The sequence below is a fragment of the Protopterus annectens genome, chromosome 6.part0, assembly GCF_019279795.1.
Source record: "Protopterus annectens isolate FY-2018-M chromosome 6.part0, PAN1.0, whole genome shotgun sequence".
Taxonomy (NCBI): domain Eukaryota; kingdom Metazoa; phylum Chordata; order Ceratodontiformes; family Protopteridae; genus Protopterus; species Protopterus annectens.
The window spans coordinates 379,957,551-379,983,422 of NC_056737.1; the positions used below are offsets into that span (position 1 = coordinate 379,957,551).

Below are 25,872 nucleotides of genomic sequence, written 5' to 3' on the forward strand. Positions count from 1 at the left end.
CTGCTTGGGATCTCAATTTTGTGTTGGAAAAACTTACTCTACAACCTTTTGAGCCTGCAGCTACTGCTGAATTGAAATATTTGTCATGGAAGACTGCTTTTCTGTTGGCTATTACTTCTGCAAGAAGGGTGTCTGAGTTGCAGGCCCTTATGGCAGTAGAGCCCCTTTTGGTTTTCCATAAGGACAGGGTTTCATTACGTACTAATCCTTCCTTTATGCCTAAGGTGGTTTCTAGTGTGGCTTTAAACCAAACTATTCATTTGCCTACGTTTTTGCAGATCCTCAAAATAAAGGGAAAAGATTTTGCACACTTTAGATGTACACAGGCAATTGCGTTATTATTTGAGCAGGACTAAGAATTTTAGGCAGTCTCAGCAGTTACTTGTTTCTTTTGCTTTGAGTTCACAGGGCAAGCCTGTGTCAAAACAAACTATTTCTAGGTGGATTGGCTTTTGCATTGCATTTTGTTATTCCCATCATGGCAAAGAGGTTCCAGCTGGGATTAGGCCTCATTCCACTAGGGCTACTGCCACTTCAACAGCATTTCTAAGGGGTGGCAACTAAGGATATTCTGGAAGCAGCTACTTGGAGTTCAGTGCATACTTTCTCTAGGCATTATCACCTGCCTATATACTCTAAGACTAGGGCTGGTTTTGCCACAGCTGTTTTACAAGGCATGTTGTCAGCTCCTGCTACTTTATAATTTGCCAGCCTCCCTTACCTCTGCTTTGGGATTCTACCCAATAGTCAGGACTGCAGCAAGGGAAGGCGAAGAACATAGTACAGTTTTGTACCTACCATAAATGTAGATGTTCGAGGATTCCCTTGCTGCAGTCCAATTTACCCTCCCTCCTTCCCCTCTGTGTTTCGGGGTGGTTGTGTAGGTGAGTTTACATGCTTATATTTTTTGTATATATTGTTGTATATATTGTACATGTTTTTTGGTGCAGGTTGTTTTTGGGACTTGTCTTTTTGGGTCTTCTGACATCTGGGGCAAGAAAAGACTGAGGAAATGACGTCGGTCATGCGCATTAGTACCCTGACGTACTGACGTCAGTCTAAGGCGCCATGACCGACGTCAGCCTTATACTCTGCTATTCGGGCCGACTGGGACGCGGACTATACCCAATAGTCAGGACTGCAGCAAGGGAATCCTCGAACATCTACATTTATGGTAGGTACAAAACTGTACTTTTTGGTAAAGTTTCCCATGGATTTACATAATAATATGGTTTTATCACATTATACCATATCCTTCTATCTTTCTCTGTATCATTAATTTTTATTTTCTATGTTAGTATATGCTTCTTGTTATTTTTTTCATTTACATACTATTTTTCTTATTCTCATCTTTCAGAAATATTTATACTTGTATTTAAACATTTTTACAACTAAATTGTCCTTCTGTTCCTTTATGTGCTGTAATACTGTATAAACGTTTAATGAATCAGAATAAACTGTATTTAGTAATCCTAATCCCCACTCATCTTCAGTCATATACAAACAATACACCTCTTTTCACTGGGTTTAATCTTGAACCTGTATAAAAGAAAACACCAATTGTGCAATTTCCATTTCATGTTTTTCTGGTATCCTATAAACATTTGACATGTATGCTATTTTTCCATTAATACCAAATTTACCAGATAAACCTTTCCTGAATGCTAATCTATACATCCTCCACATAAGACAAATTTCTTTCATTTCTTTTATGAACCCTCTGATTGCATTATACCTGCATCATTTTCTCATATCTTAAAAAAACAAAGAAACACACCAAGCCAGCAGGAATTGTAGTTAGAGCTTTCGTTTACTTCATGGTGAAGTAAACGAAAGCGCTAACTACAATTCCTGCTGGCTTGGTGTGTTTCTTTGTTTTTTATTAGTTTGTGTTCTTCTTTGGCTCATTAGTTTGTTTTTATGGCCAACGACACGCATCTTGGCTCGTAGCTATTATTCTCTAATGAGAATGTGGACAATATACCTGATTCCAACCCTATCGGGAATCTTACTTTACTTATTCAGAATTTAACTCAGCAAGTTAACATCCTGGCAGATTGGATTTCTGGAGGTCAAAGCAGCGGTATGGAAGAGTTTCCCTCTACTTCCAGTCCTTCAGGATCGCATGATCGGAGGTCTGCTGCATTAAATTCAAATGTACCTACCGGTGGAGGCCTGGCCCCGAATCTTGGACCGGTGAGTGTTCAGCATAACACCGGGCAGGTTACGAATATGCTGCAGGGGCCATCGCAGGCTAATGTACTTATACCTTCTCTAAATGACTGGTTGAAGGAGCCTACCCTTCCTGGGTTGAATATTGCGAGACCGGCAGGTAACAGGCTTGCTGCTGAATCTGCTCCTGATAATATTGTTAATAATTTGAGATCTTTCGATCAAAAATTATTTAAATTTAAGAAACTGCAGTTGGAGATATTATATTTGAATGAATGTTTACACCGCCAACAAATCCCGAAGGGTTTAAGGCAGTGGCGGTTTCCAACTGGGCTAATTAGGGATTCGCCTCTTCATGTAGATTTACTCAAGCTGTTTGATAAACAGGGTTGTGAATTTATCCAGTTGTTGATTAAGTATTATTCAGCACAAGTGGAGTCTTTAAAGCCGGAACTCTCTCGGTTTGATACTGACATTCAGTCTGACAAGGACTTTGGCAGATACAAATTTGATTACTGTCGTATTTTTTCCAGTATTGACGGTTCACTTTGCAAATTGAACGAGACTAAAATTAAAAAACTAGCAAGGGATGCACGAGATTATGTTAATGGGGTTGCATATCCTTCCCCACCTGGTGTGATTAATTATTCTGCTTCTTCTCTTCCGGAACTGGATCCACTAGCCCAGGGGATTGTAACTAGTGAGAGCAGTGAACAGGCTAGTGGGGCTGCTTCTAATTTCACTTTGAATTCCCCTGTTAGACGGAGCGAACGGCTCCAGAACAGGCAGGTTCAAAATAGACAAGTGCAGCAAGTTTGTGAAGTTCGCCCTCTGCAGCCTGTCATTCAACAGGATTTTCGGATAAACAATGTGAGCAACCAGGCTTACCAACAAGGTAGTATGTCTTGGAAGCAGTGGAAGAAGAGATCGAGCAAACGCGGGAGGAGGTAACTTTTTTGCCTTCCCTTGAAAGTTGTCATACTGGGACAGTTAATACAAAACCGGTCAGTATTGTTTGTAATCAATATGGGGACTTTAAAATCTATAATTACACTGATTTTATGCCTACCAAAGTGCTGGTTGAATTGCTGGCCCGTGGATTGACCTTTGTTCCCTCGGCTCGGGTGGATTTGGCTAGAACTTTAATATATTTGAAAATGTTTACACGCAAGTTGAATCTAAATGTATTGTTTGGTAACAACAGTAATTTGACCAGTGAGTTTAGAGTTGTAAGTGTATTTAATCCTCCTCTTAATAATACTATCCAGTTATTTGAGAGCGTTTGTGAAAATGATGTACGGTGTCTGTTAACTAATTATAAACCTAACCCTTCTTTGTATAACACCACTGTTAGTGAAAAGGATGCCCTTTCTTTGTTAAGACCTAAGGGTATTCGGGTTTTAAAACCTGATAAGGGGGGGTGGCCTTATATTTATGACCTTGGATGATTATAACACTCGCATGAAGAAAATACTAGCATGTGAGGCTTATGAGAAAGTGTCCCAGAATGAGATGAGTGGGGCTTGTCAACGGTTTCAAGGGTTTATTAGGGACTTATTGATAGAAGCTTCTATAGATATTGATTTATTGAATTACTTGTCTGTTTCTTACTCCTGTGATTTTTGGACTGCCAAAAATACATAAGGATATGGAAAATCCTCCTATTCGTCCCATTGTGGATGGTAAGCAGTCCTTTACATTTGGATGTGCGAAGTATTTGGATACCAAGTTAAAGAAACTTCTGGAAGGGGAACAGCATATTTGCCATGATTCCTGGGCATTTCTTTCAGCTAATAACAGCTTGAAATTTCAAGCTGATTATGACTTCTTAACAGTTGATGTCAAGGAATTATATATGGTCATACCTCAGGAAACTGGTTTAGTTTGGGTTAGGGATTTCCTTACTAGCAAAGGTGTGGATGGTAGGGAAATTGAGACATTGGTGTACATTTTGGAATTAGTCCAGATGAATAATTATTTTATGTTTAATGGGGATTATTACTTGCAAAAAACTGGGGTAGCAATGGGTTCTCCTTGTGGAGCTACTTTTGCAAACATAGTTATGACCCACTGGGAAAAAGGAGTTCCTGTTTAAGGATGCCCTGTTTAAGAATAATGTCATCTGGTATACACACTATCTGGACAATATTTTTATGGTCTGGAAGGGTGGTTTAGAATTAGCGGAGGTTTTGTTTGAACATGAGTAATTTCACTGAATTTTTAAAGTTTACTTTTGAGTTTAAAGTGGACTCTATTTCCTACTTGGACATCGAACTAAGTAAGGATTTGGTTAATGAAAGATTTACCTCCAAGATTTTTAGAAAGGCCACTTATTCCAATGCTTTTTTGCACTGGTCTAGTGCTCATCCCTACCATCAAAAGAAGGCTGTTGTAAAAGGACAGTTTGTTAGGGCATCCAGAATGGTTACAGATGAGGCCGACTTCATTCTTGAATGTAATTTATTAACAGAGATGTTTGTGAAAAGTGGTTACCCACTCCCCTTGATGAATGAGGCTTGTGCTGAGGTTAGTGTTAAAAGAAAGAGAGGGTTTTTTAAAGCCCTTTTGCATACTGCCTCACCATTTTGAGATGCTCCTTTTATTTAACAGATTAATTTATTGGAAGATGGTATGGTCACTTCTGTTTTAGGTGCGGGTGAATTGTCTCTTGAACCTAATTTGAGTGAGGATGTCCAATATAGTGGATTTATTACTACATTCTCACTTGATGCTGATGACCTCAGGTATATTATTAATAAGAATTGGTGTTTTCTGAGGGAGGACGCATTGATTAATAATAGGATTAGAGAGAAACCTGATATTATTTTTAGGAAGGGTAGTAACCTCAAAAATGCCTTGGAAAGTAATCGTGGAATTAATATTCTTGGTGGTATGTCAAAATGTGGTTTCTGTCATTTTTGTAAATTTATTAAAGTTACTGATTCCTTTGAGATGTATGGAGAGTATACCAGCTTAAGGACAGATATAACTGTTCATCTAAGAATGTTGTGTACATGGCGGTATGTCAAGCATGTCCTGCATTTTATATTGGAAGGACAGAAAGATGCCTGAAACAGCACATCTGTGAGCATTTGTACAACATTAGGAAGATGAATTTGAATAATGCCTTGGTTAGGCATGTAAATCAGTTTGTCACATGCATTTCTATTTTTTGTCATTGATCTAGTGTTGGATAAATATAATAGAGGTGGTCCTATAGCCCTGAAATTAAATGAAAGGGAACTGATTTGGCAATTGAAGTTTAATGCACATTCCCTTCATGGGCTGAATGATAATTTATCTATAAAATGTATGTTAAAATTGAAATCCTGTTTTAGATGATTATTAATTCAATTTATGGATGTATTTTAACTTGCTCTATACACTTTGATGTTTATGTACTGATTTTTATATAGCATGAACAACTTTGTGTGTATGTTCCTTTAAGGACAATTTGAGTATGTAATTAATTGTTTAATTGGTCTTTTTGGAGGGATATTTAAATGACTTGTGGTTTTTAACTTTTGTCTGATGAAGTTTGCTAACTACAAAAAAATGAAGTAAACGAAAGCGCTAACTACTTTTCCTGCCGGCTTGGTGTGTTTCTTTGTTTTCTTTGTTTTTTATTAGTTTGTGTTCTTCTTTGGCTCATTTTCTCATATGCTATTCGTAGCAAAGATACTTCATTATTTTAAAAATCTACACCCCCAGTTTTCACCACATCACCCAAACCATTACTTTTATCTTTATTCACTGTCATTCCCATTTCCTTCAAACATCCATTCAGATAAAAACACTTCCCCTATCCATGTTTGTTCTTAGCAGCTGCAACTGTATTATCTGCGTATGTCAAAACTATTTGGATCAATACCTCCTTTTGTTTCACATATCTAGAATCTTTCATTTTATAAGCTACTTTACTCACTATTGCATTCATTACCAATGTAAACAATATTCTATTCATGGGACATACTTGTCTTATGCTACACTTCATGCATATTTCTTTATTCAGCCACCCATTCACTAATACTCTCTTTATCGTGATATGTTGACACACACACCTAATTCTATTACCTGTTCCATACTGCTCCATAACATCCCACAAAGCATCATGTCCTACTGTATAAAGTGCCTTGCTAGTATCACATCCTCCCTTTTATTTATATCATCTACAATTTCTCTCACAACCAGTAATTCTTGATAATCCTTCCCTTTTTATACAATGTACACTTTCTTCCATATTATCCCTCATCCTTCCTTCCATTCTTCTCTGTATTATTCTGATAATAAAAAATATAATCAGTGTTTAATGAGATGGATCTCCAGTTTTTTATTTCCTTCTTATCTAGCTTCCATATAAATTTTAATATGCCACTACATAATTCTTCATAAAAAAACTCTTCCTTCAACCATTCATTCAGTACATTTATAAAATACTCTTTGCCAATCCATTACTTTCTTGTACATTTATTACCTTAAACCATCTAGGTCTGATACTGAATCAACATTTACTTTCCAAAGTATTCATCAAGTTTACTAGTTTCTTTTTAATATTCTTCCTTAACTTGCTCTAGAATTTTTTTCACTTCCCATTCTCTCAGTTTTCCGTTTTACTCTTTTATACATATTTTCTACAAACTGTACTACAACAATACTTATCATTTGTTCTTGTTTTAATTTCCCTCATTATACTGAATTCCTTGTATAGTCTTTTACTCAAGTATGCAACTACCTCCTCCTTTCTCCCTTGTAAATATATCTGAGTAAAGAGTAGTGCCTTCATTTTTTTCTGTTTTATATATTTATTTTTCCATATCATAATACTCTCTTGCATTCTGTAAACTGTCTATTACGTTTCTATACATTTCCCATAATTCATTTTCTCTTCCCTTCTTACATCACCCTGCCATTGAAAAAAACAATTTTCACAGTTTTTTAATTCAATCTACCATTCATACCAGCTTTTACCAAAGTCCTTCGTGGTTATATGATCCTTCCATAACTGTAATACTCTCTACTCACCAATTTCATTCCATAACTTTTGATTTGTCCTTTTTATTCCCTTTCCTATTTTAATATATTCCTTTTCTTCCATCACCTCCAATCCATATTGCTAAATCAGTCACAGCTGTATCCCCATCTGCTACTCCCAAGCCTTCCGATAATGCAGATTATCAATTTCAGATCCAAGTGCCCTTTGTGTATTTCCATTGAATTTGGTCTCATACAGCTAATTTACCACATTTTAATAACCCCTGCAATTGTAATTTTCAAGTAAACCACCACAGTCTGATATTTGATGAAACAGTCTCTTATTAGTAGTTATATATTCATATAATGCTATAATTCTGTAAATGTGTTTTCTACATCTCACATCTACAACGGTTAACTTTCCCATCCTTACCTACATTACATTAGTATTTACATTGTTTTTTTATTTACTCAACACAACCACTCCAGAACAACGTTCACTTCATATGTTCCATACTATATTTCCACTCCACAAATTTTCATTTGCAGTTTTTCTTCATTTTGTCAGGAATCTTGCATCTTCTAACAGAATAACATCCACATCACATTTAGTACACCATTCCAGTGTCTCTGTCCTTATTAGTGTTAATAACAGTAATCATATTTACTGAAAGTACTCTAAAATTGTTTTTCTTTTTTAAGTTTTTGGGAAATATTTTTACATTTTTGTTTCCATATTTTTACTCTTTCACCAACTGAATATTTTTCCTCAAGGTCCGTGATCCTCAGAATCTGATTTTTTCACTGGTTAGAACGTCAAAAACATTGGTGTCAATCCCTTCACCTGTCCTCTCTTCTTGCATGCACTCTCTCTCTCATTTTCCTCTCCATATTTTTCTTCAACAGTTTCTTCCTCACCTAGTTTACCCTTTCCCACAGCCTCTTTGTTGTCCTTCCTCGTGTATGTTTTCTTCCCTTCCCCTTTCTTTGTCATTATTTACTGTTTATAGATTCATATTTTAGTACTAGGCTATCGGCCCTAAGGCGTATGCAAGCCAAGCCATAACAATTCCCTGGAAATTTTTTCCCACAATATTTACTTCTCTGGGCCCCTGTCTAGCAGGGCAACTGACATGATCCCCGGGGTGAATTTCCTATCTCCCATCCAATCAACAAGGTTCCTTTTGAAGAGGGCCAATGAGGTGCTCTGCTTGACATGTATGGGCAGTCTATTCCAGAGTATGGGGAGTCTCTGGGTCAGGAACCTATCCCTCCAGCATGTTTTGTTCATTGTGATGATGAGGTTTAGATCTCTGGAGCGTGTGGCTCTGAGGGATTGGGATTTCTTTTAGTGGAGCATGTCCATCAGCTCAGGGTGTGACATGGCCTTGTATGTTAAGCAGAGATCACCTCTGAGTAGACGATATGCCACAGAGTATAGCTGGAGTTTTTTTTAGACGGTCAGCATATGGCATCTGCTTTAGGCCTGTGATTCTTTTAGTGAGGTACTCCACTTGTCACTTGTCTGGAGCTGGATTTGGAGTCGGCTACTTTTACAGTTTGGGTTCTGTCAGTAAGCCAGTTGGCAACTCATCGAGTGACGTAGGGATTTATGCCCAGCTTAGTAAGTTTATCTATGATTCCAGAGTGGGGGATGGTGTCAAAGGCCTTGGCGAGGTCCAGATAGGCTGTGTGGACCGCCTTACCCTCATCCACAGCTCTGGAGACCGATTCGAAGAAGTCAGTCAGATTCAGGAGACAAGATCGGCCCTTCACAAACCCAAACTGGGTGGGGTCCAGTGTCTGAAGGTTGCCAATGTCTTTGTTTATAAGTTCCATGATAATGCGTTCCATGCCCTTGCAGATCAGGCTTGTCAGACTGATGGGACGGTAGTCCCCGGGATCCAAGGCGGATCCTTCCTTGTGGAGCGGGATAAATGTAGCTGTGCCCAATTCAGTGGGCACGAAGCTTGAGGTGAGGCTATGATTAAACATGACACTTAGGTGGGGTGCCAGTTCATTTTGTAGTTCATGTAGTACACAGCCTGGGATGTCATCTGGTCCCATGGATGCTGTATTCTTAGCTTTGGAGAGTGCTGTTTCTACCTGTGTGGCTGTGATTATCGGAATTTGGAAATCTTTTGGTATTGAGATGGGCCCTTTAGGGGGTGAGAGGGGAGTGAAGTTGGCACTAAATCGATCTGCCAGGATATTGGCAATATCCTTAGGATCAGTATATTTAATGCCATTCTGTTGTAGCTCAGAGCAGATCTGAGCATTGCCATTTAGATTCTTGACATAACTGTTCTTAACAATCCATCCAAGTGTCTTTTTGGTTTGTTTTACACAGTCTTTATTCAGGTAGAAACATTCTTGCTGTATGTACTTTCTCTCCTCACTGGTTACATTATATCTTGTTGGTCATTTTCACAAAAAATACTGGATTTAGGCTGGCCAGAATATGCTAATGTCCCTGTATGACCATCCACAAAAACAACACTTGGCAAGTGTTTCATCATGTTTTTTTTTTCACATTTCGAAAGCACTTCCAACCTCTACCCTGCATTTGATAAGTTTCTGTTTTCTCTAACGTTCTCTTATCTCTAGCTTTCACAATATTATTAACAGTTTCACACAAACACTGTATGAATTTTTTAACATCATTTTCTTTAGGTTTATCAGTTCTAAACTGCAAAGTAACATTTTTTCACATTTAAGGTACTACCAAAAAGCAAATTGTTTCACTGATAAATGTACTTTTTGTCGCATAGTTCCAGAAATTTTTCATCGATCCCTCAGTTTCAAATATTTTCACAAAAAGTGTGTTTCCCAAGATGTATAAAAGACAATTTCTTGAGCTTTAAAACCCAGAACAGTTACCAAATTGTCCCAGCCATACTATTAGTGTCATTTTTGTTCTTGTTTTCACAACTGGTGTTAACTTCTTTTTAAAAAGAGTTTTACTGAGTTTGTTACTGCTTTCATTTTTTGCTTGCTGTCACTGCTGCATATGTTTTAGTTACTTCATTATCTCCTGCTACAAAAAGGGACAACTCCTGCTGTGCTCTGTTATGTTTAGTTTTTACTTCTGCATTCTCTGTTGCCACATCACCATCCTTGGACTTCCAAAAAAAAAAAAAACAAGTGATCTGCCATCTCCCATGAAACAGCAGAACTGTCACATTCACCTGAATCACCCTGCTCCATAATTTAACAGAACATCATCTGCAAGCCCTCCTGATGCCAGTTCTATTTTCTGCACACTTCAACAGACTTGTTCACTAATGCTGCTCATTTGTAACATCCACCACACAGGAATCGTTGTTTACATTCTGAAGCTCCATATTGAACAATTTTTTCTCCAAATTCTCATTCCACCTCTAACCTCTCCATAGCTTTATTCTCCTCCTTCAAGCTCGCGCTGCTGCTTCCTTAGGCCTTTTTCTTGCCACTGTAGGAGTCCTCTGGCGCTGTGTAGCAGCTTTAAAGAGTAGGGTTTTTTATTGATGTATACATTACATATTTACATTATTTTCATCTATTTACAAATCTCCATACATTATAAACTTCAATTTAAGCATCCCGTCCACTCTTTTATCCACAGCCAAAACATTATTTTCTCCAGAATCTTTGTCAAAGCCCATTTTCCACTGTATTTGATTTCATTTAGTCTTTCATTACATATAGTCCATGAAACATAAAATATTACTCCATCCATTTTCTTCACTTCTTCCTGTTTTCATGCACCATAATAACCAAATTCTATTATTTCCATATTTATTTGCTCAAATTTTAACCCTATTATGTTTACATATTTCTTTCCACACATTAACACTTTCACATTTCAAAAACACATGCTCAGTAGTCTCACACTCTCCACTTTTATTACATATTCTATCTTGCTTTTTCTTCTATGGCATATTTGCCTTAACTGTCAATTTTCTAATAGACAATCTCCATAAAAATCATTAGATTCTTTAATAATTTTATAGTTGTATCTCATTATTATGGCTTTTTTCTTATCTATTTCTACATCTTTCCATGGATCAATGCAATAAATTGCTTTCATAATATTGAAGTACTGTTCCTTTCTATTTTTTCACATATATTCTTTTTTATTTTCCATAACGCAATTTTGTTTTGGTACTCTTTCATTTCTTCATTCACAGTGCTTTTACTTCTTTTTTAATTTCCATTCCTTCCCACAATTTTTTGTATTTATAATATAGCATCATTTCTGTCAAGTTTTTATTTTCCTTCATACTTCATTTTAATTTTTGTTGTTGTGTCTTTCGGCTTTTCCCGGTTAGAGGTCGCCACAGCAGAACTCCGGTCCGCTAATGATTGGCAGTTGATTTTTATGTGCCGAGTTGCCAGCCCTGATGCACAACCTTCAACGAAGGTACGCCCATTCACGCATGTCTCCAGGCAGAAGACACTAGCTGAGAGTCGAACCAGTCAGCGTCTTACTGTGAGGCGGCAACGCTACCGCAGCACCACCACTAAAGATGCTGCATGTACTACTGGGTTTATTAAACCTAAGCCTCCTTGCTCTTCTTTCATATATACAGTGGATATAAAAAGTTTACACACCCCTGTTAAAATGCCAGGTTTTTGTGATATAAAAAAAATGAGACCACAATAAATCATTTCAAAACTTTTCCCACCTTTAATGTGACCTATAACCTGTACAGTTCAATTGAAAAACAAATCTGTTAGGGGGGAAAAATATAAAAAATAAAAAACGTACAACAAGCTGGTTGAATAAGTGTGCACACCCTTAAACTAATACTTTGTTGAAGAAAGTTTTGATTTAATTACAGCATTCAGTCTTCTCGGATACACACCTGGCATCAATTAAAGAGACTCTGATTAACCCCAAATAAAGTTCCGGTGTCCTAGTAGGATTTTCCTGACATTTACTCAGTTGCCTGCTACAGCAAAAGCCATGAATCGCCGAGAGCTTACAAAACATCAAAGGGATCTCATTGTTGAAAGGTATCAGTCAGGAGAAGGGTACAAAAAAATTTCCACAGCATTGGATATACCATGGAACACAGTGAAAGACGGTCATCAAAAAGTGGAGAAAATATGGGACAACAGTGATGTTGCAAATAACTGGACGTCCCTCCAAAATTGATGAAAAGACTTGACAAAAAATGGTCAGGGAGGCTGGCAAGAGAGCTACAGGAACACTGAAGGAGCTGCAGGAATTTCTGGCAAGTACTTGTGTACTACTTGTGACAACAATCTCCCATATTCTCCATATGTCTGGGCTATGGGGTAGGGTTGCAAAATGGAAGCCTATTTTTACACAGAAAAACATCCAGACCCAGCTAAAATTTGCAAAACAATACATCATGTCTCCCAAAAGCATGTGGGAAAATGTGTTATGATCTGATGAGACCAAGATTGAATTTTCTGGCCACGATTACAAAAGGTACGTTTGGCATAAAAACAACACTTCACATCACCAAAAGAACACCATCCCCATGGTGAAGCATGGTGGTTGGCAGTATCATGCTTTGGGTTAGCTTTTCTTCAGCTGGAACGTGGGCTTTAGTCAAGGTGGAGGGAATTATGAAAAGTTCCAAATACCAGTCACTTTTGGCCCAAAACCTTCAGGTGTCTGCTAGAAAGCTGAAGATGAAGAGGAATTTCACCTTCAGCACGACAGTGATCCCAAACATATATACAAATCAACAAAAGAATGGCTTCACCAGAAGAAAATTAAAGTTTTGGAATGGTCCAGCCAGAACCCAGACCTAAATCCAATAGAAACTCTGTTGGGTGACCTGAAGAAGGCTGTGCACAAGAGATGCCCTCGCAATCTGACAGATTTGGAGTGCTTTTGCAAGGAAAAGGCAAATATTGCCAAGTCAAGATGTGCCATGCTGATAGACTCCTACCCAAGAAAACTGAATGCTGTAATTAAAGCAAAAGGTGCTTCAACAAAGTATTAGTTTAAGGGTGTATATGAAAGTAAGATGTTTTCTGTTTTGCATGATGATTCCAGGTATAGTAACGTGTCCATTAATGAGATCAATATTTCTTATAAGAAAATAGACCTTGCCCTCAAGGATTTATTTGTTCAGGGGGTAATTGATTTTGAGACGTACCAATACCTGGAAAACAATACTCCTAGGGTACCCTCCATCTTTGGGATACCCAAAGTTTATAAGAGTATTGATGTCCCTCCCCTTAGACCTATAGTGGCATCAGAAGGCTCCAAAATCTCTCCCTTAGCTAAATACTTGGATTGGAAGTTGAAAATTATATGAGGGGGTGAAACCCATTTGTTAAAAGACTTGTGAGAATTTCTAAGTAGGGTCAAAAATGAATTTTTTTTCTGAAAATTTAAAATTTGTTACGGTGGACGTGGTAGATTTATTTTCTGTCATTCCTCACCATACAGGGTTAATTTGGTTAGAAGAAGCCCTGAGGAAAAAATCGTGAATCACAGAAAGTGATATACTGTTATGTTTGGAGTTAGCAGAACGTATACTTAAGAACAATTTTATGTTCTTTGAGGGTGAGTTTTTTCACCATGAAACTGGGGTAGCTATGGGGGCTAGTTGCTCTCTGAGATATGCAGATATTATTCTGTCAGTATGGGAAGAAAGATATGTACATAATAGCATTTATTCAGAATTCTGGACTTTATATGCTCGGTACCTTGACAATGTTTGTATTTTTGGGTAGGTAGTCTTGAAAAGCTGGATGAATTTATTCAGTATCTAAACTATACTACTACTTTTTTAAGTTTACTTATCAAGTTACTACCCAGAATGTTAATTATTTGGACGTTTCTATTTATACAACTGAATAGGATTTTAAGTTTATGGTGTACAGAAAACCTACCTTTTCCAATATATACTAGTTCCCATCCGTTTTCTCAGAAAAAAGGGATTGTCAAGCGACAATTTGTATGTATAAGTCGGATGACATCCCTGGATGAGGACCATGAAAATGAATGTGTTAAACTGGAGGGCATGTTCTTGAATTGAGGGCATCCAAGGGAGCTTATTTCTAGTATCAGGAAAGAGGTTACACAAGGCAGGAAGGACAAATATTGTCCAGTTTTGGGTATAGGTAATAGTTTTGATAAGAAAGCTATAGCTGTGGATCATTCAGGCTATGGTAAAGCTTTTGTCACCAGTTTTAGTGCTGATGCATATCAGATTAAAAATATAGTGGAAAAGGAATGGAATAAATTTTCAGAACTCACTGACCTTCCTAATCTGAAGGACATGTCTGTTAAGGTTGTTTTTAGGAGAGGTCATAAATTAAAAGTGTATTGGAACATGCCAACAATTATCAAGTTTATTTTAATAAAAGGAAAGGTACCTTCAAATGTGGGGCGTGTTCACAGTGTAATTATATAGCACCGAAAGAACAGATTTTGGTCACTGCTAGGAAAAAAGTACTTAAAGCATAGTTACCCGTAGGGCTTGTGAAGGTTTTTACATTGGAAAAACCGAAAGACAATTAAAAAGTATTTATGAACATGTCAGTGATATTGGCAAAAGAAATAACAGTAATGCACTGTATAGGCATAGATTGACATGTAGTAGGGCTAAATTTTCCTTCTTTGTTATTGAAGTTGTACTTAAGATCTGAGGGGTGGACCCTGGGAATCTAAGTTGGAATATAGAGAAACATTTTGGCAAATTGTCCTTGAAGCTAACAAACCCCCGGGTTTGAATTATATATTCTTGGTTCCCTTGTTAAAACTTAGGTCAGCGAAACTCTGATTTATTCTTGTCTTATTTAGTGACAATAATAATTAGTGTTTGGTCATATTTCATACATTACTTTAGATATAATATGAATATTTTAATATTTATTTTTTACTTATAATGTAAATATGTATTTATAGTAATTTGAGTAACCTGTGTTTTTTTAAACATATTTTTAACAACATATATATCTGGTTACATGCTCTAAATATTTTAAATGTATTTAATATGCTGCCTTCTGCTTGAATTCATTATGCTTTTAAGACATGTTGTAATCTTATAAATAAAAAAAGGCACAGCTGTTCCAGCTTTAATGTACGAAAACCTTTTATTGCACAAACCACAGAAGGTAAACTTCACACAAATAACGCTGCTACAGTTGTCTTGTACGTTTTCGTCAGCTAACTTCATCAGAGTGAAGTAACCACATCAAGTCCTCCCTATATATGCATTTGTAATTTAATTTAATCCAGTTAAGTTATCCACCCATTAATTACACTTAATTAAATGTGTAATGTCAAACAGCATAAAAGACAGACTTATAACTATAAAATTTCAAGTGTTGCTGAAATCAAAACCAATAAATAATACATATACTGTTGATAAATAAAACGTATAAATAAATTGTATAGGTAACATGTACAAATGTTAAAAATTATATATGTAACTTAAAAAGTTTGCATAAAATCCTAAAGTATAATGAATGAGAATCTTGTGCAATAGCACCATCTTGTGGTGATAGTTGATAAAATTAATAGCAAAAGGTACAATTATTTTTTTTAAAAAAGAGAAAGAATATCTAATCATGTTAAATAGTAGATGTTTGTTCAACATAAGTTAAAATCTTAAAATCATCCACGGGACCACCACGGCACTCTGGTTACAAATACCAGTCTCAGCAATTGCAAGTCCATAAATTACTTAGCGAAACAATAAGCGTAACTTCGGCTTAGGCAGATATATTTTTATTGTGCACAGTAAGCGCTTTCACCACTAGGGCTTCATCAGACTTTTGATTTTTAGTATTTTGATTTTTAGTATTTAGTATTTTGATTTTTAGTATTTTGTTTGTTTTATTGCCATTTTTCCACATCCTTTGGGGACTGTTATCCCTGTTGAGCTGCCACGTTTGGATTTTGCTTTTGTTATAAGTTAAAATCTTGTTAAAAATGTGCACAAATATTTATATATATATATATATATATATATATATATATATATATATATATATATATATATTGTATTATAATTTTGTAGATCTTAATTTTAAAACAGGTTTTAGGGAAACCATTTATAGTTATAATCTTAATTAATTGTTTAATTGAGGATATATAAAGTGATTTTGTGTAGGGACATTATTTTATCTGGAAAAATCTGGGTGATACTCTGAAGAAAATGCTTGCGCTTTTAACTTTGTGGTGTTAATAAAAAAGTCCGTTTTCTACATATTCAGGAGTTTCCTGCTTGTGCGTTGTGGCTTTTGGTGCTTGTCCAGAGTGTTTTTGGTTCTTTAGTTTAAGGTTGTACACACTTATGCAACCAGCTTATTGTATGTATTTTACTTTTTATATTTTTCCCCTAACAGATTTGTTTGTTTTTCAATTGAATTGTACAAGTTATAGGTCACATTAAAGGTGGGAAAAGTTTTGAAATGATTTATTGTGGTCTCATTTTCATATATCACAAAAACCTGACATTTTAACAGGGGTGTGTAAACTTTTTATTTCTACACTGTAGAATCCCTATCTTGACTGGATTGAGTCTAGAGCCCCATATAAAAGAAAATATTATCATCATTAGTTCCTTTTCATATTTCATAGGAGTCCTATAGATGTTAGCAACATAAGCAATTTTTGCTATTACCATGGTGCTCAGTAAGTGTGCGTTTTCTATTTGAAAATCTGTATGATTTCCAAAAAGTCGTATCCTTTACTTCATTGAGTACATTATCTCATTGTTGTTGTCTGTATTCATTCCTTCCAAATATTATTCTTAACATATCTATATTTTCATTGAACTCAAAACCTACTATCATACTTTCAAAAACCAAATTCTTTACTTTTCTCTTTATTTATACTTAAACCAATTTTTAATTTATACTTAATTTTTCATTTACTTCTTCCATCCATACTTATTTTTAATGGTTAGTACATATCCACATAATTATACATCATTGGCAGTTGTACTTCCTTCATCATTTTATATCCACCACTACTTGACATTTTATTAATTTCTTTCATTATTAATTTCATAACTAATCAGAAAAGTATACTACTAGCTGGGCAGCCCTGCTTTTTTTCACATTCTATTTCTTCCCCAATCCAGCCATTTACATTTAGTTTCCCATAGTCCTTTCATAAACAGATTTTGTTACTTGTAATATTTTTTTGCTTATATCATATGCCTTCAAAATTCCCCATATTGATTTATACTGAATATTATCATAAGCTTTACTTATCCCCTATCATAATCTTCACTTCTACATTTTTATTTGACTTCAGTTATTTCTCTTATCCATAATAACTCTTTACTTCCTTTTCTTTCAATGGTTATATATTCTATCCATTTTTTGTAACATTTTTATTATTCTCATGAAAATCTTAAAATCCGTATTATTCAATGTTATAGGTCTCCAATTTTTTATTCCCTCTATTTCTTTTTTTAAATATAAATTTTATGACTCCTGTGCATATCTCTTTCTCTTTAATTCCAGTTTCTAACCACTCATTCATAACTTCTATAAAAATGTTCTGCCACTCCATGTCTTTATACATACCATATTCAATTCTATCCAGTCCTGTTGCAGAATTCATGTCAATATCTTTTAAAATTTCATTCGGTTCTTTCATAGTTTTTTTTTGTTCTAAATACTCATTATCTTCGTTATTTAATTTTTCACCTTTATACATTTCTTCCATGTTTTGTTTTCTTTAAATAAATAATTCCAATACATTTTCATTAATTATTTCATGTATTCCTTCTTGCTGTATTATTTGCTTACCTTCCTTATTCTTTAATTCTCTTATTGCCCTTTTTTATTTTACTCAAATATGGTGCTTCCTTTTCTTTCTTTCCTTGTAAACAATATATTTTGTTTATATAATAAATTGTTAATTTTAATAGGATTCATTTTATACATTTCTCTTTGGTTTTCATAAAAGGAATTTTTCTTCTCTAATAAGTCTCTGAATGTTTCTTGACTTAATATCTTGTATCTCTCTTTTTCTTTTCTTCCTTATACATTCTAAAACCCCTTTTTATATATTTTTTAAAGTTAAGCAACCAAACAGTCCAGTTCTCATAAAACTCTCTCATATTCATAGGGTTTTTCAGTAATTCCAGAAGTTTTTTTTTTCCCTTGTAAATCTAATTCCTTTTCATTGTTGTTGTTGTTTGTCTTTCGGCTTTTCCTGGTTAGGGGTCGCCACAACGGAACTCCGGTCTGCTAATGATTGGCAGTAGATTTTTACAGTGCTGAGTTGCCAGCTCGACGCCCAACCTTCAACGAAGGTACGCCCATTCACGCATGTCTTTTGGAATGCCACTCGACCACGGGGAGGACATGCAGACTCCGCACTCCAGCCGAGAATCGAACGGGAGAACCTGTTGCTGTGAGGCAACAATGCTACCACTGCACCACCACGGATCAAATCTAATTCCTTTTCATTAATTCTCATTATTCATTTTCCTATTCTTATATATTCTTCATTTTCCTGTACTTTAACCCATTTAGCCACATGGTCTGAAAATCCAGCATACGTAATTCCTTTTTTTTTTTTTAATCATTTTTCCTAATTTCATTCCTTTTGCAGGTCCAGTGGTTATTCTGGCATACACTTAGTTTTCCACTTCTCATACTTTCTTTAACCATTTTAACATCACACAGTTGCCCTTATTTTTCCTTAAATTACAATTAAAATCACCCACCACTGCAGTGTCCATAGTTACACAAATATATTCAAGAATATTTTTAAACATCATTTCTCTCTTTTTTTTTTGTTACATATGCATATAAAGCTATAATTCTATAAACATATTTTGTCAGTCTCAAGTCTATTACCATAATTTTCTTAGTTCCACTATGGTTACATCTAATATTTTAAATCTTTAGTGACATAATATACATAGGCCCAAGTACGTTTCTTTCCCCAAGTTCCAAACTGCCACACCATTCCAAAGCTTTTCAGTTTGTGTTCTGTCTTCCTCTGTTAATAAGCTGATATCTTGTAAAACAGTAATACGTACATTTATTGCAGCACACCATTGTAATATACCTATTCTCCTCTTAAGATTTTTCATACCATTCACATTTAAAGCTAATATTTTCAGCTTTTAAGAACAGTTAGTATAATAAAATTGTTATCCCTTTTCTTACCTTCTCTAACCATTATATTTTTGTATTTTATTTTCCTTTCTTTGTTTTCCCAGTTGAATTATTTTTATTTCTTACTGTATGCCAGTCAGCTTTTTCCTCTGTTTCTTTTCCCTTGTTACTTTCTTTAACTTCATGTACAACCTCTTTATCAGTCACATCTTTTTCTATATTTTCTTGTATAACGCATTCTTCTGTATAACTTCATTTTCTTACACATTTATTTCACATTCTAGCCATGAATGACCAGTATTGCTACATTTTTTGCACTTTAAATCACATTTTTTTTGCATTATGCCCTGTTTTCCACATAAATAACACCTTTTTTGTCACATTCGTTAATTCAATTCTCATTTTTTCCACAAAAATAATAAATCTTTGGTTGACCCCTGTATTTTAACAAAATCACTATTACCATGAATATTAATATTAGGTACATTCATAACGTTATCATTTTCGGTATTACTCCACATTCCCATCCCCCAGTCCTTGGTCCTCTTTCATCATATATTTTTGAAGTGTCCATTACTTCTTAACATATAGTTAACAAATGTTCTTCCAGTTCTTTTGCTTCATCTTCAGTTCGAAACTGGATCATTATTCTTTTTTTTTTTTTTTTTTGTCTGTAAAAAGCTTGCACCACATATTTTGATCATCAATTAATATTTTTCTTTTGTTCATATACACCCAGAAAATTTTCCATAGCCTGCCCAGTCTCAAATATCAAGTCACAAAATGTCTCTTTAAATGCTCTTACATCTTTTGCTTTGACACCTAGAGCTGCTATGACAGAGTCCTAAACTTCATACCTGTCCAAACATTCTTCTTGTTTACTGCTCACATGTACTGTATACTTTTTTGTTTCTTTTAGTTCTTTTTTCCTCCTTCAACAGTTTGTGCATAAGTTTTTGTTTCTGGAACTTTTTCTGGCACAGTTTCTTCTTTTTCTTGTATTTTTCCATAATGTCACTTCATGAAATTGCTACTCAATTTTCTTGGTCACGTTGGTTTGCTATTTCTTCCAAATAATCATCCCACAGCCCCCCCCCCCTTCCGATTGGAGGGTTGTAATTATGCATTTTTCAGAGGTAACTGTCTCTCCTTCAGACAATCTCCTCTGAAAGTTTTCCTCTGAATCAATCTGTTTCAGCTGCAATCTCAGTTTCCTCCACTCACTGTCACTGTTTTTCTGCACCTACATCATCAGAAAAAAACTTCTGGTAGGGACTCTATCATTTCAAATACATTTTCAGCAATTTTCATTACAGTTTCAGCAAAAGCTGAATCAGCCATGTTTTCTCCCTGTTTCATCGGGCCATGTCACCCCCTGGAACAGGAAGTCTGTTTTGTCACACACAAATGAGAATAGGGAAAGTTCCCTGATGTCCTGGCCAAATTTTCCCTAGTAGTATAAAATACTACCTGTGCTCCCCCCTGAAAAAAAGGCTAATAGCTTAGTGGGACTAACCTGGTCAACACAGGATGAATAAAAATAAAAAGTGTATCAAAGACGGTGTGGGATATAAAAAGTAAGGGAATATGGTAAAATTGCTATCATATTCTCAGCTTTTTCTGCTCTTATAGTTCTAAATTAATGTTTTATTTTACCCTTGTGTAGACGCATCTTTATGTAAGATTTTTGTTTTGGCTTTCTTTTGTAGATTGTATGTGAGAATGCTTGTTGATTCTGTGTGTGCTTGTTTTCATTTTTAGGAAGTCATTGCTGTGTGTACATGTATACATATTCATACATATATCTGCATAAGCCTTTGTGTGAGGACTTCATAGTTTTCTGTTTTATACATCTTACTTGTCTCCTTTCTTATTTTTCTCTCCTTTCATTTCCTTATTCAGAGCAGGGGCTGTGGAACACACACGCACAAATCGCAGACTACATAGTCTCCTTCAGACACAGAAACAGCTCATGACCAAAGAACTGTGGCTTTACAGTAAGTGATCTATTGTGTGATTTTACAGGGAATGTAGTCTTCCTGCAGCAACATTTCTGTATGAGTTGCTAATTCTCACAAGTAAGCTAGTGACACCAGTGGTTTGGTTGGTGAGGGACAGCTGGGGCGCTTGAGGATATTGTCTTGTACGAGTGAGTATCTGTGTGTTAACCTGTGCTGTAGTTAGAATTCTGAGTCCACATGTAACTGCACAGCACTGCAAACAATCATGCTAAAATCGAGAGAAGGGCAGTGATGAATTGTGTGTGGTTATGACAGTGACAAATGCCTCTTGAGGATGAGTAAGCTAAAGTTAGTAATGGACTGTTAGAACCTCTGAGGAGATGTTAACCAGTATACAACAGCTGCAGTTGGATTTCTTGGTAGGTTTATTTGATTGCCTTTGCAAGATGGGAAACAGTTTGACAGGGTGATAATGATACTGCTAAGGTATCTTGCCAAGCCACTGCTGTGTTATTAAATGTTCTAAAGGTATAGTATAATGCTAGGCTTTCAGTGTAGTGATATAAGGCAGCATCTCTTCTAAACTGCTGTTAATGTTTCTAACATGTTTATCCTTTTAGTTTTTGCATGATTTATCCTGTGTTTGTATGCATGTACATATAGAAGGTGCTGTGCATACTGTTCATATCAATATTGGACATCTACCATTGGAAGTGTTGTAGGTTACTGATGATTCGGACTAAAACAGTTATTCAAAATTTTGAATCTAAACATGTATTTATGGTGTAGAGAAAGCCCGAATATGTCTCAGATGACCTGTTTCATTAGTGACATGGGAAGCTGGAAGAGCTGTGTGAGTGGCTGCTGACAGGTCTCTTCTCCTGGAGAGAGGGAGGGGGTGAGACTCTCTGTACCACTGACCCCAACAGAAGTGTTGCAGTACTGTTTCCAGCAGCTGTTCAATCACTTAAAGGAAGTTGTCCTGGAGAGTGTGTGTAGGTGTGCAGAGTTGCATTACCTCACTAGCGGCTTCAGTGGAAACTACTAATTGCTGCAGGCATTGTTGGGGTGCATGCATGATATCACATGCTGGGTCTGCTCCCTGGACCCTACCCTTTACTCTTGGGGGAATGAATGGCAAGTGGCAAAGCTTAAAAAAAGAACATTATTTAAACATATTAAAATGAACTATCACATCAATAGCAGACCTTCAACAGGTTCTATATTCATTCTAAAAACAGTGTTATACGTGTTCAGAGAGGGAAGATTCTTAATAGTCAAAAATAAGTTGTTCAGCATGCCCATCATTACATACTCCAGTAATCAGCAATAATAATTTAAAGTGGACATCAGTAATTCATTATTCAAACCCTTTTATATACAAAGTTTCATACTTGGAAGTAAGGACTTCCTCTTTATATATGGATGTCAGAAACATCCAGGAACAAATCAGCACTAAAAAATATACTTCATGAAAAATTCTAACCCTTCATGCTGCCTATTATGCTTGTGTTGAAAATGTACTATAACAGGATTATCTGGTGCCTCCTTCAGAGATTACTACTGAGTGGGCGTCCCACTGCATATGTGTTTGGTTCCCCCTCCTCCTTCCTTATTTTAAGTGATTTTCTGAATTCTGGGTCATTAGCTCTTAATTCCCAGCTGCCCGGTTGGCACTTGATGGATATTTTTGGAGAGATTTTGGTCATAACCGTGTGCTTTTTCTTTTTGTGTCACTATAACACCTTCATCTGACACTTGGCAGTACATGGCAAGGATTCTAGGACCTTCAGGTTCAATTTCAGACAATAGCTAGGGGATAGGTACTTGTTTCTTGGCTGCCTTTTTATTGGTGCCCTCAATACTCTAACACTTTTATTTTTCCCTGTTACTTTCTACTAATTTCAGATTGTTGATTTACTGCTACATGATAGTTCTCAAATTGAGGTTAGCATTGCTGTCACCTTTTCAGCCTGCCACCTACTTCCTTGTCTGTGCTCCAGCATAGCAATAGTGCAGGAACTCTCCTTGAATAACTGGTCCACCCTTGTGACTTACAGTAATGTATTTCTGTTTGGAGTCGCTTGTGAATTCCTTCTGAACCTTCAGTTTATAGTAACATGCTCCAGTGGAGGAACATTTAGTTGTAGAGCAAAATGTAGTTTCATTTACGGTTGTGGCTTTCTTTTTGCTAAAACGCTGCTAGACACTCAACTACCACTGTTATTTTAGATGCTTGTGTGTGCCGATGATCCTGTATATGACGTAATTTGCATTTTTTTCCAAACTGATTAAAGCTTTAACCCTTACTAGGATTTTGTTCATCGTTAGAGACATCAATGACTAAGAGCCCACTGTTACTTTTCTTAATGTGTTCTGATCTCTGAAATGTAAAAACTTCCTGTTCCATTTGGTTATTATAACTGTTTTAGCTTTCTTAAGCAATATTATGTTCACTGTTACTTTTCTTAATGTGTTCTCTGATCTCTAAAATGTAAAAACTTCCTGTTTTATTTGGTTTATTAATCCTGTATTTACCATGTAACAATATTTTTTATACTTTTTATATTTTTGTATATCTGTGTGGAGGCTTTTCTCCCCGGGCCTCTACTGAAAATGGATATATATCCAGCTAGACTAGCCCAGTCAACAAATGTAAAATAAAATAAAATAAATAAAAAAATAATGCTAGGATCTTATTTAGGGGTCTATTGTGTGTCTTTGAGCTGATCACCTTGTTAATACTTTGGTTTGTGGACTTATGCAGGATCTTCTGAGATGTTTGCCTTGCTAGAACCTTGTTTAGGGCTCTGATGTGGGGTCTTCTGAAATTATCATTTGTTCACCACCTATGTCTGGGTTTGTGGTGTTTCTCCTGGAAACAGGCTTAGTAGAAAATGATTGCTGACCTCGGGCTTAGTCAGTCCAGTTCTGTGCAACATTGACATTTGTTTGGGGTCAATGCATCACTGAGCAAACCTGCATCAACTCCGACTTCGGTTTTACATTTTCTTCTCCAGATGTATCTAATGACTTTGCTCATTGATTATTCCTAGGCATTGTTCTCATTAAACAGGCATTCTTCTCCATTCATGTGCTCATATATTTTTATAGAGCAGCCACTTAATTCTATACACCTACTAGAATGTAGTAGGCGTAATTCTTGTTTAAAAAAGTGAAATGTGGGAGGATTTTAGGCTATGAGGAGAAAACCACTGCCTTGCATTATGTTCATCATTAGATCATAGCTGCTAGTAGCATAAATCTATATGAGACATATCCTGCTAAGGATCAGACATCCAGCCAGTAAGAGCTTTTGGATGCAGCATTTCTGCACTGTATGACCATTATAGCATGAGAGTGCTGGTAAAGAAGGGGACATGAGACAAATGAAGAGTTCAGTCAGATGCTTGTAAATACTGTGACTTTAGTTTCGGTGGTCAGCTTTTATGTCAGCTTCTGTGCAGATAAGTAACCCCCTAGGGACCTTCATTTTAATATTTTTGACCAAAGTTTGTGTTAAAATTTCTTATGCCTAGCAGATAAGAGTCAGTGTGGTAAACAAATCCCATATAGGGATTCCCACATAGCTTGTCTGTTTTGCTTGGGAGAATCTCGTGAGATATGTTCATGTGAGATTTGTCTTTAACCCTTAAAACTATTCATAGTCAGCTTAACATCCTTATAATTTTTATGGAAAATATATGAAAGTCCTCTCTTGATCCTCCATGGCCACTGGCTTTCCTCTGTCGGACATTCCCCTTCAAGTAAGGAAAAAGCTGCCAAGGAGGATCCTGAAGCTACCCTGCCTTTGGCCTCTTTTCCAGTCAGATTCACTGTGATCATAACAGAGTCCTTGGATGTTAGTCAGATGTTTTTCCCCCAATCCAGCATTTCTTTGCTGGGTGCCACTGATCAGAAAATGAGCATGTCCTCTATGACTGGATGTAAGGCAGATGCTAATCAGGGAGAACACCATTTTATTTTATCTGAAGGGCCAAATGGAGTACTTCAAGTGTTGGTAGTAGAGGTGGTAGCGGGTTCCCTTGTTTGAGTTCCAAACATCCACTACATCTAAAACAATTAAGTTAGATTACCCCAAGCAAGTGAATCTCAAAAGCAAGCCATCTTTCACCTCCTTCCATTCCTAGTGTAACTGGGTCAAAGAATGAATGGTTCATTTTTGCGAAAGGATTTTTCTTTTCAATCTCTTCAGTCCTTTTCTCCTGTTCCCGCTCATTTTAAGAGAAAAATATCCCCTTATTTTTTTGAAGAAGAATCATTTTCAAAGTCAGAAGAGAAAAGACTTGATTATGGATGCCAAGTCTTTCTTCCTGCCTAACATGTGTCAGAATCTGAAGAAAATATCTCTTCTGACTGTCAAGTTGAAGAAATGTCTTTCTTGGACACTATTTCTAGAATGAAGGATTTTTTTTTAGTGGGAAGGAAAGGAAATTTCAGAGAATAAGCAGTATTATGACCTTGGTGTAGATCCCCTCCCCCCCTAACCATAGCTATTACACCTGTTGTTCAGGATTTAGAGGATGCTTTCAATTCAGTTTGTTCTTCCCCTGATCCTCCATCCAAGGTTGCTACCTTTCCATCATGCCATTTAGTGCTGTACAGGGTAATATTACAATTCAGATATACGTCATATTAAAAAACTAACATTATCGCATGTTTTAATGCATGCCGTTCACTTCCA

The 25,872-nt window shown here is 36.1% G+C and overlaps 1 protein-coding gene across 4 annotated transcripts in view; it reads left to right on the forward strand.

Moving 5' to 3' along the window:
• ABCD4 (ATP binding cassette subfamily D member 4) overlaps positions 1-25,872 on the forward strand; it is a 1,648,172-nt gene that overhangs the window by 779,562 nt on the left and 842,738 nt on the right. For all 4 annotated transcript variants that reach the window (XM_044074118.1, XM_044074117.1, XM_044074119.1 and 1 more), the window contains one exon: positions 21,109-21,203. In XM_044074118.1, the coding sequence (XP_043930053.1) occupies positions 21,109-21,203 (95 nt within the window). The remainder of the gene's footprint in view (positions 1-21,108; positions 21,204-25,872) is intronic.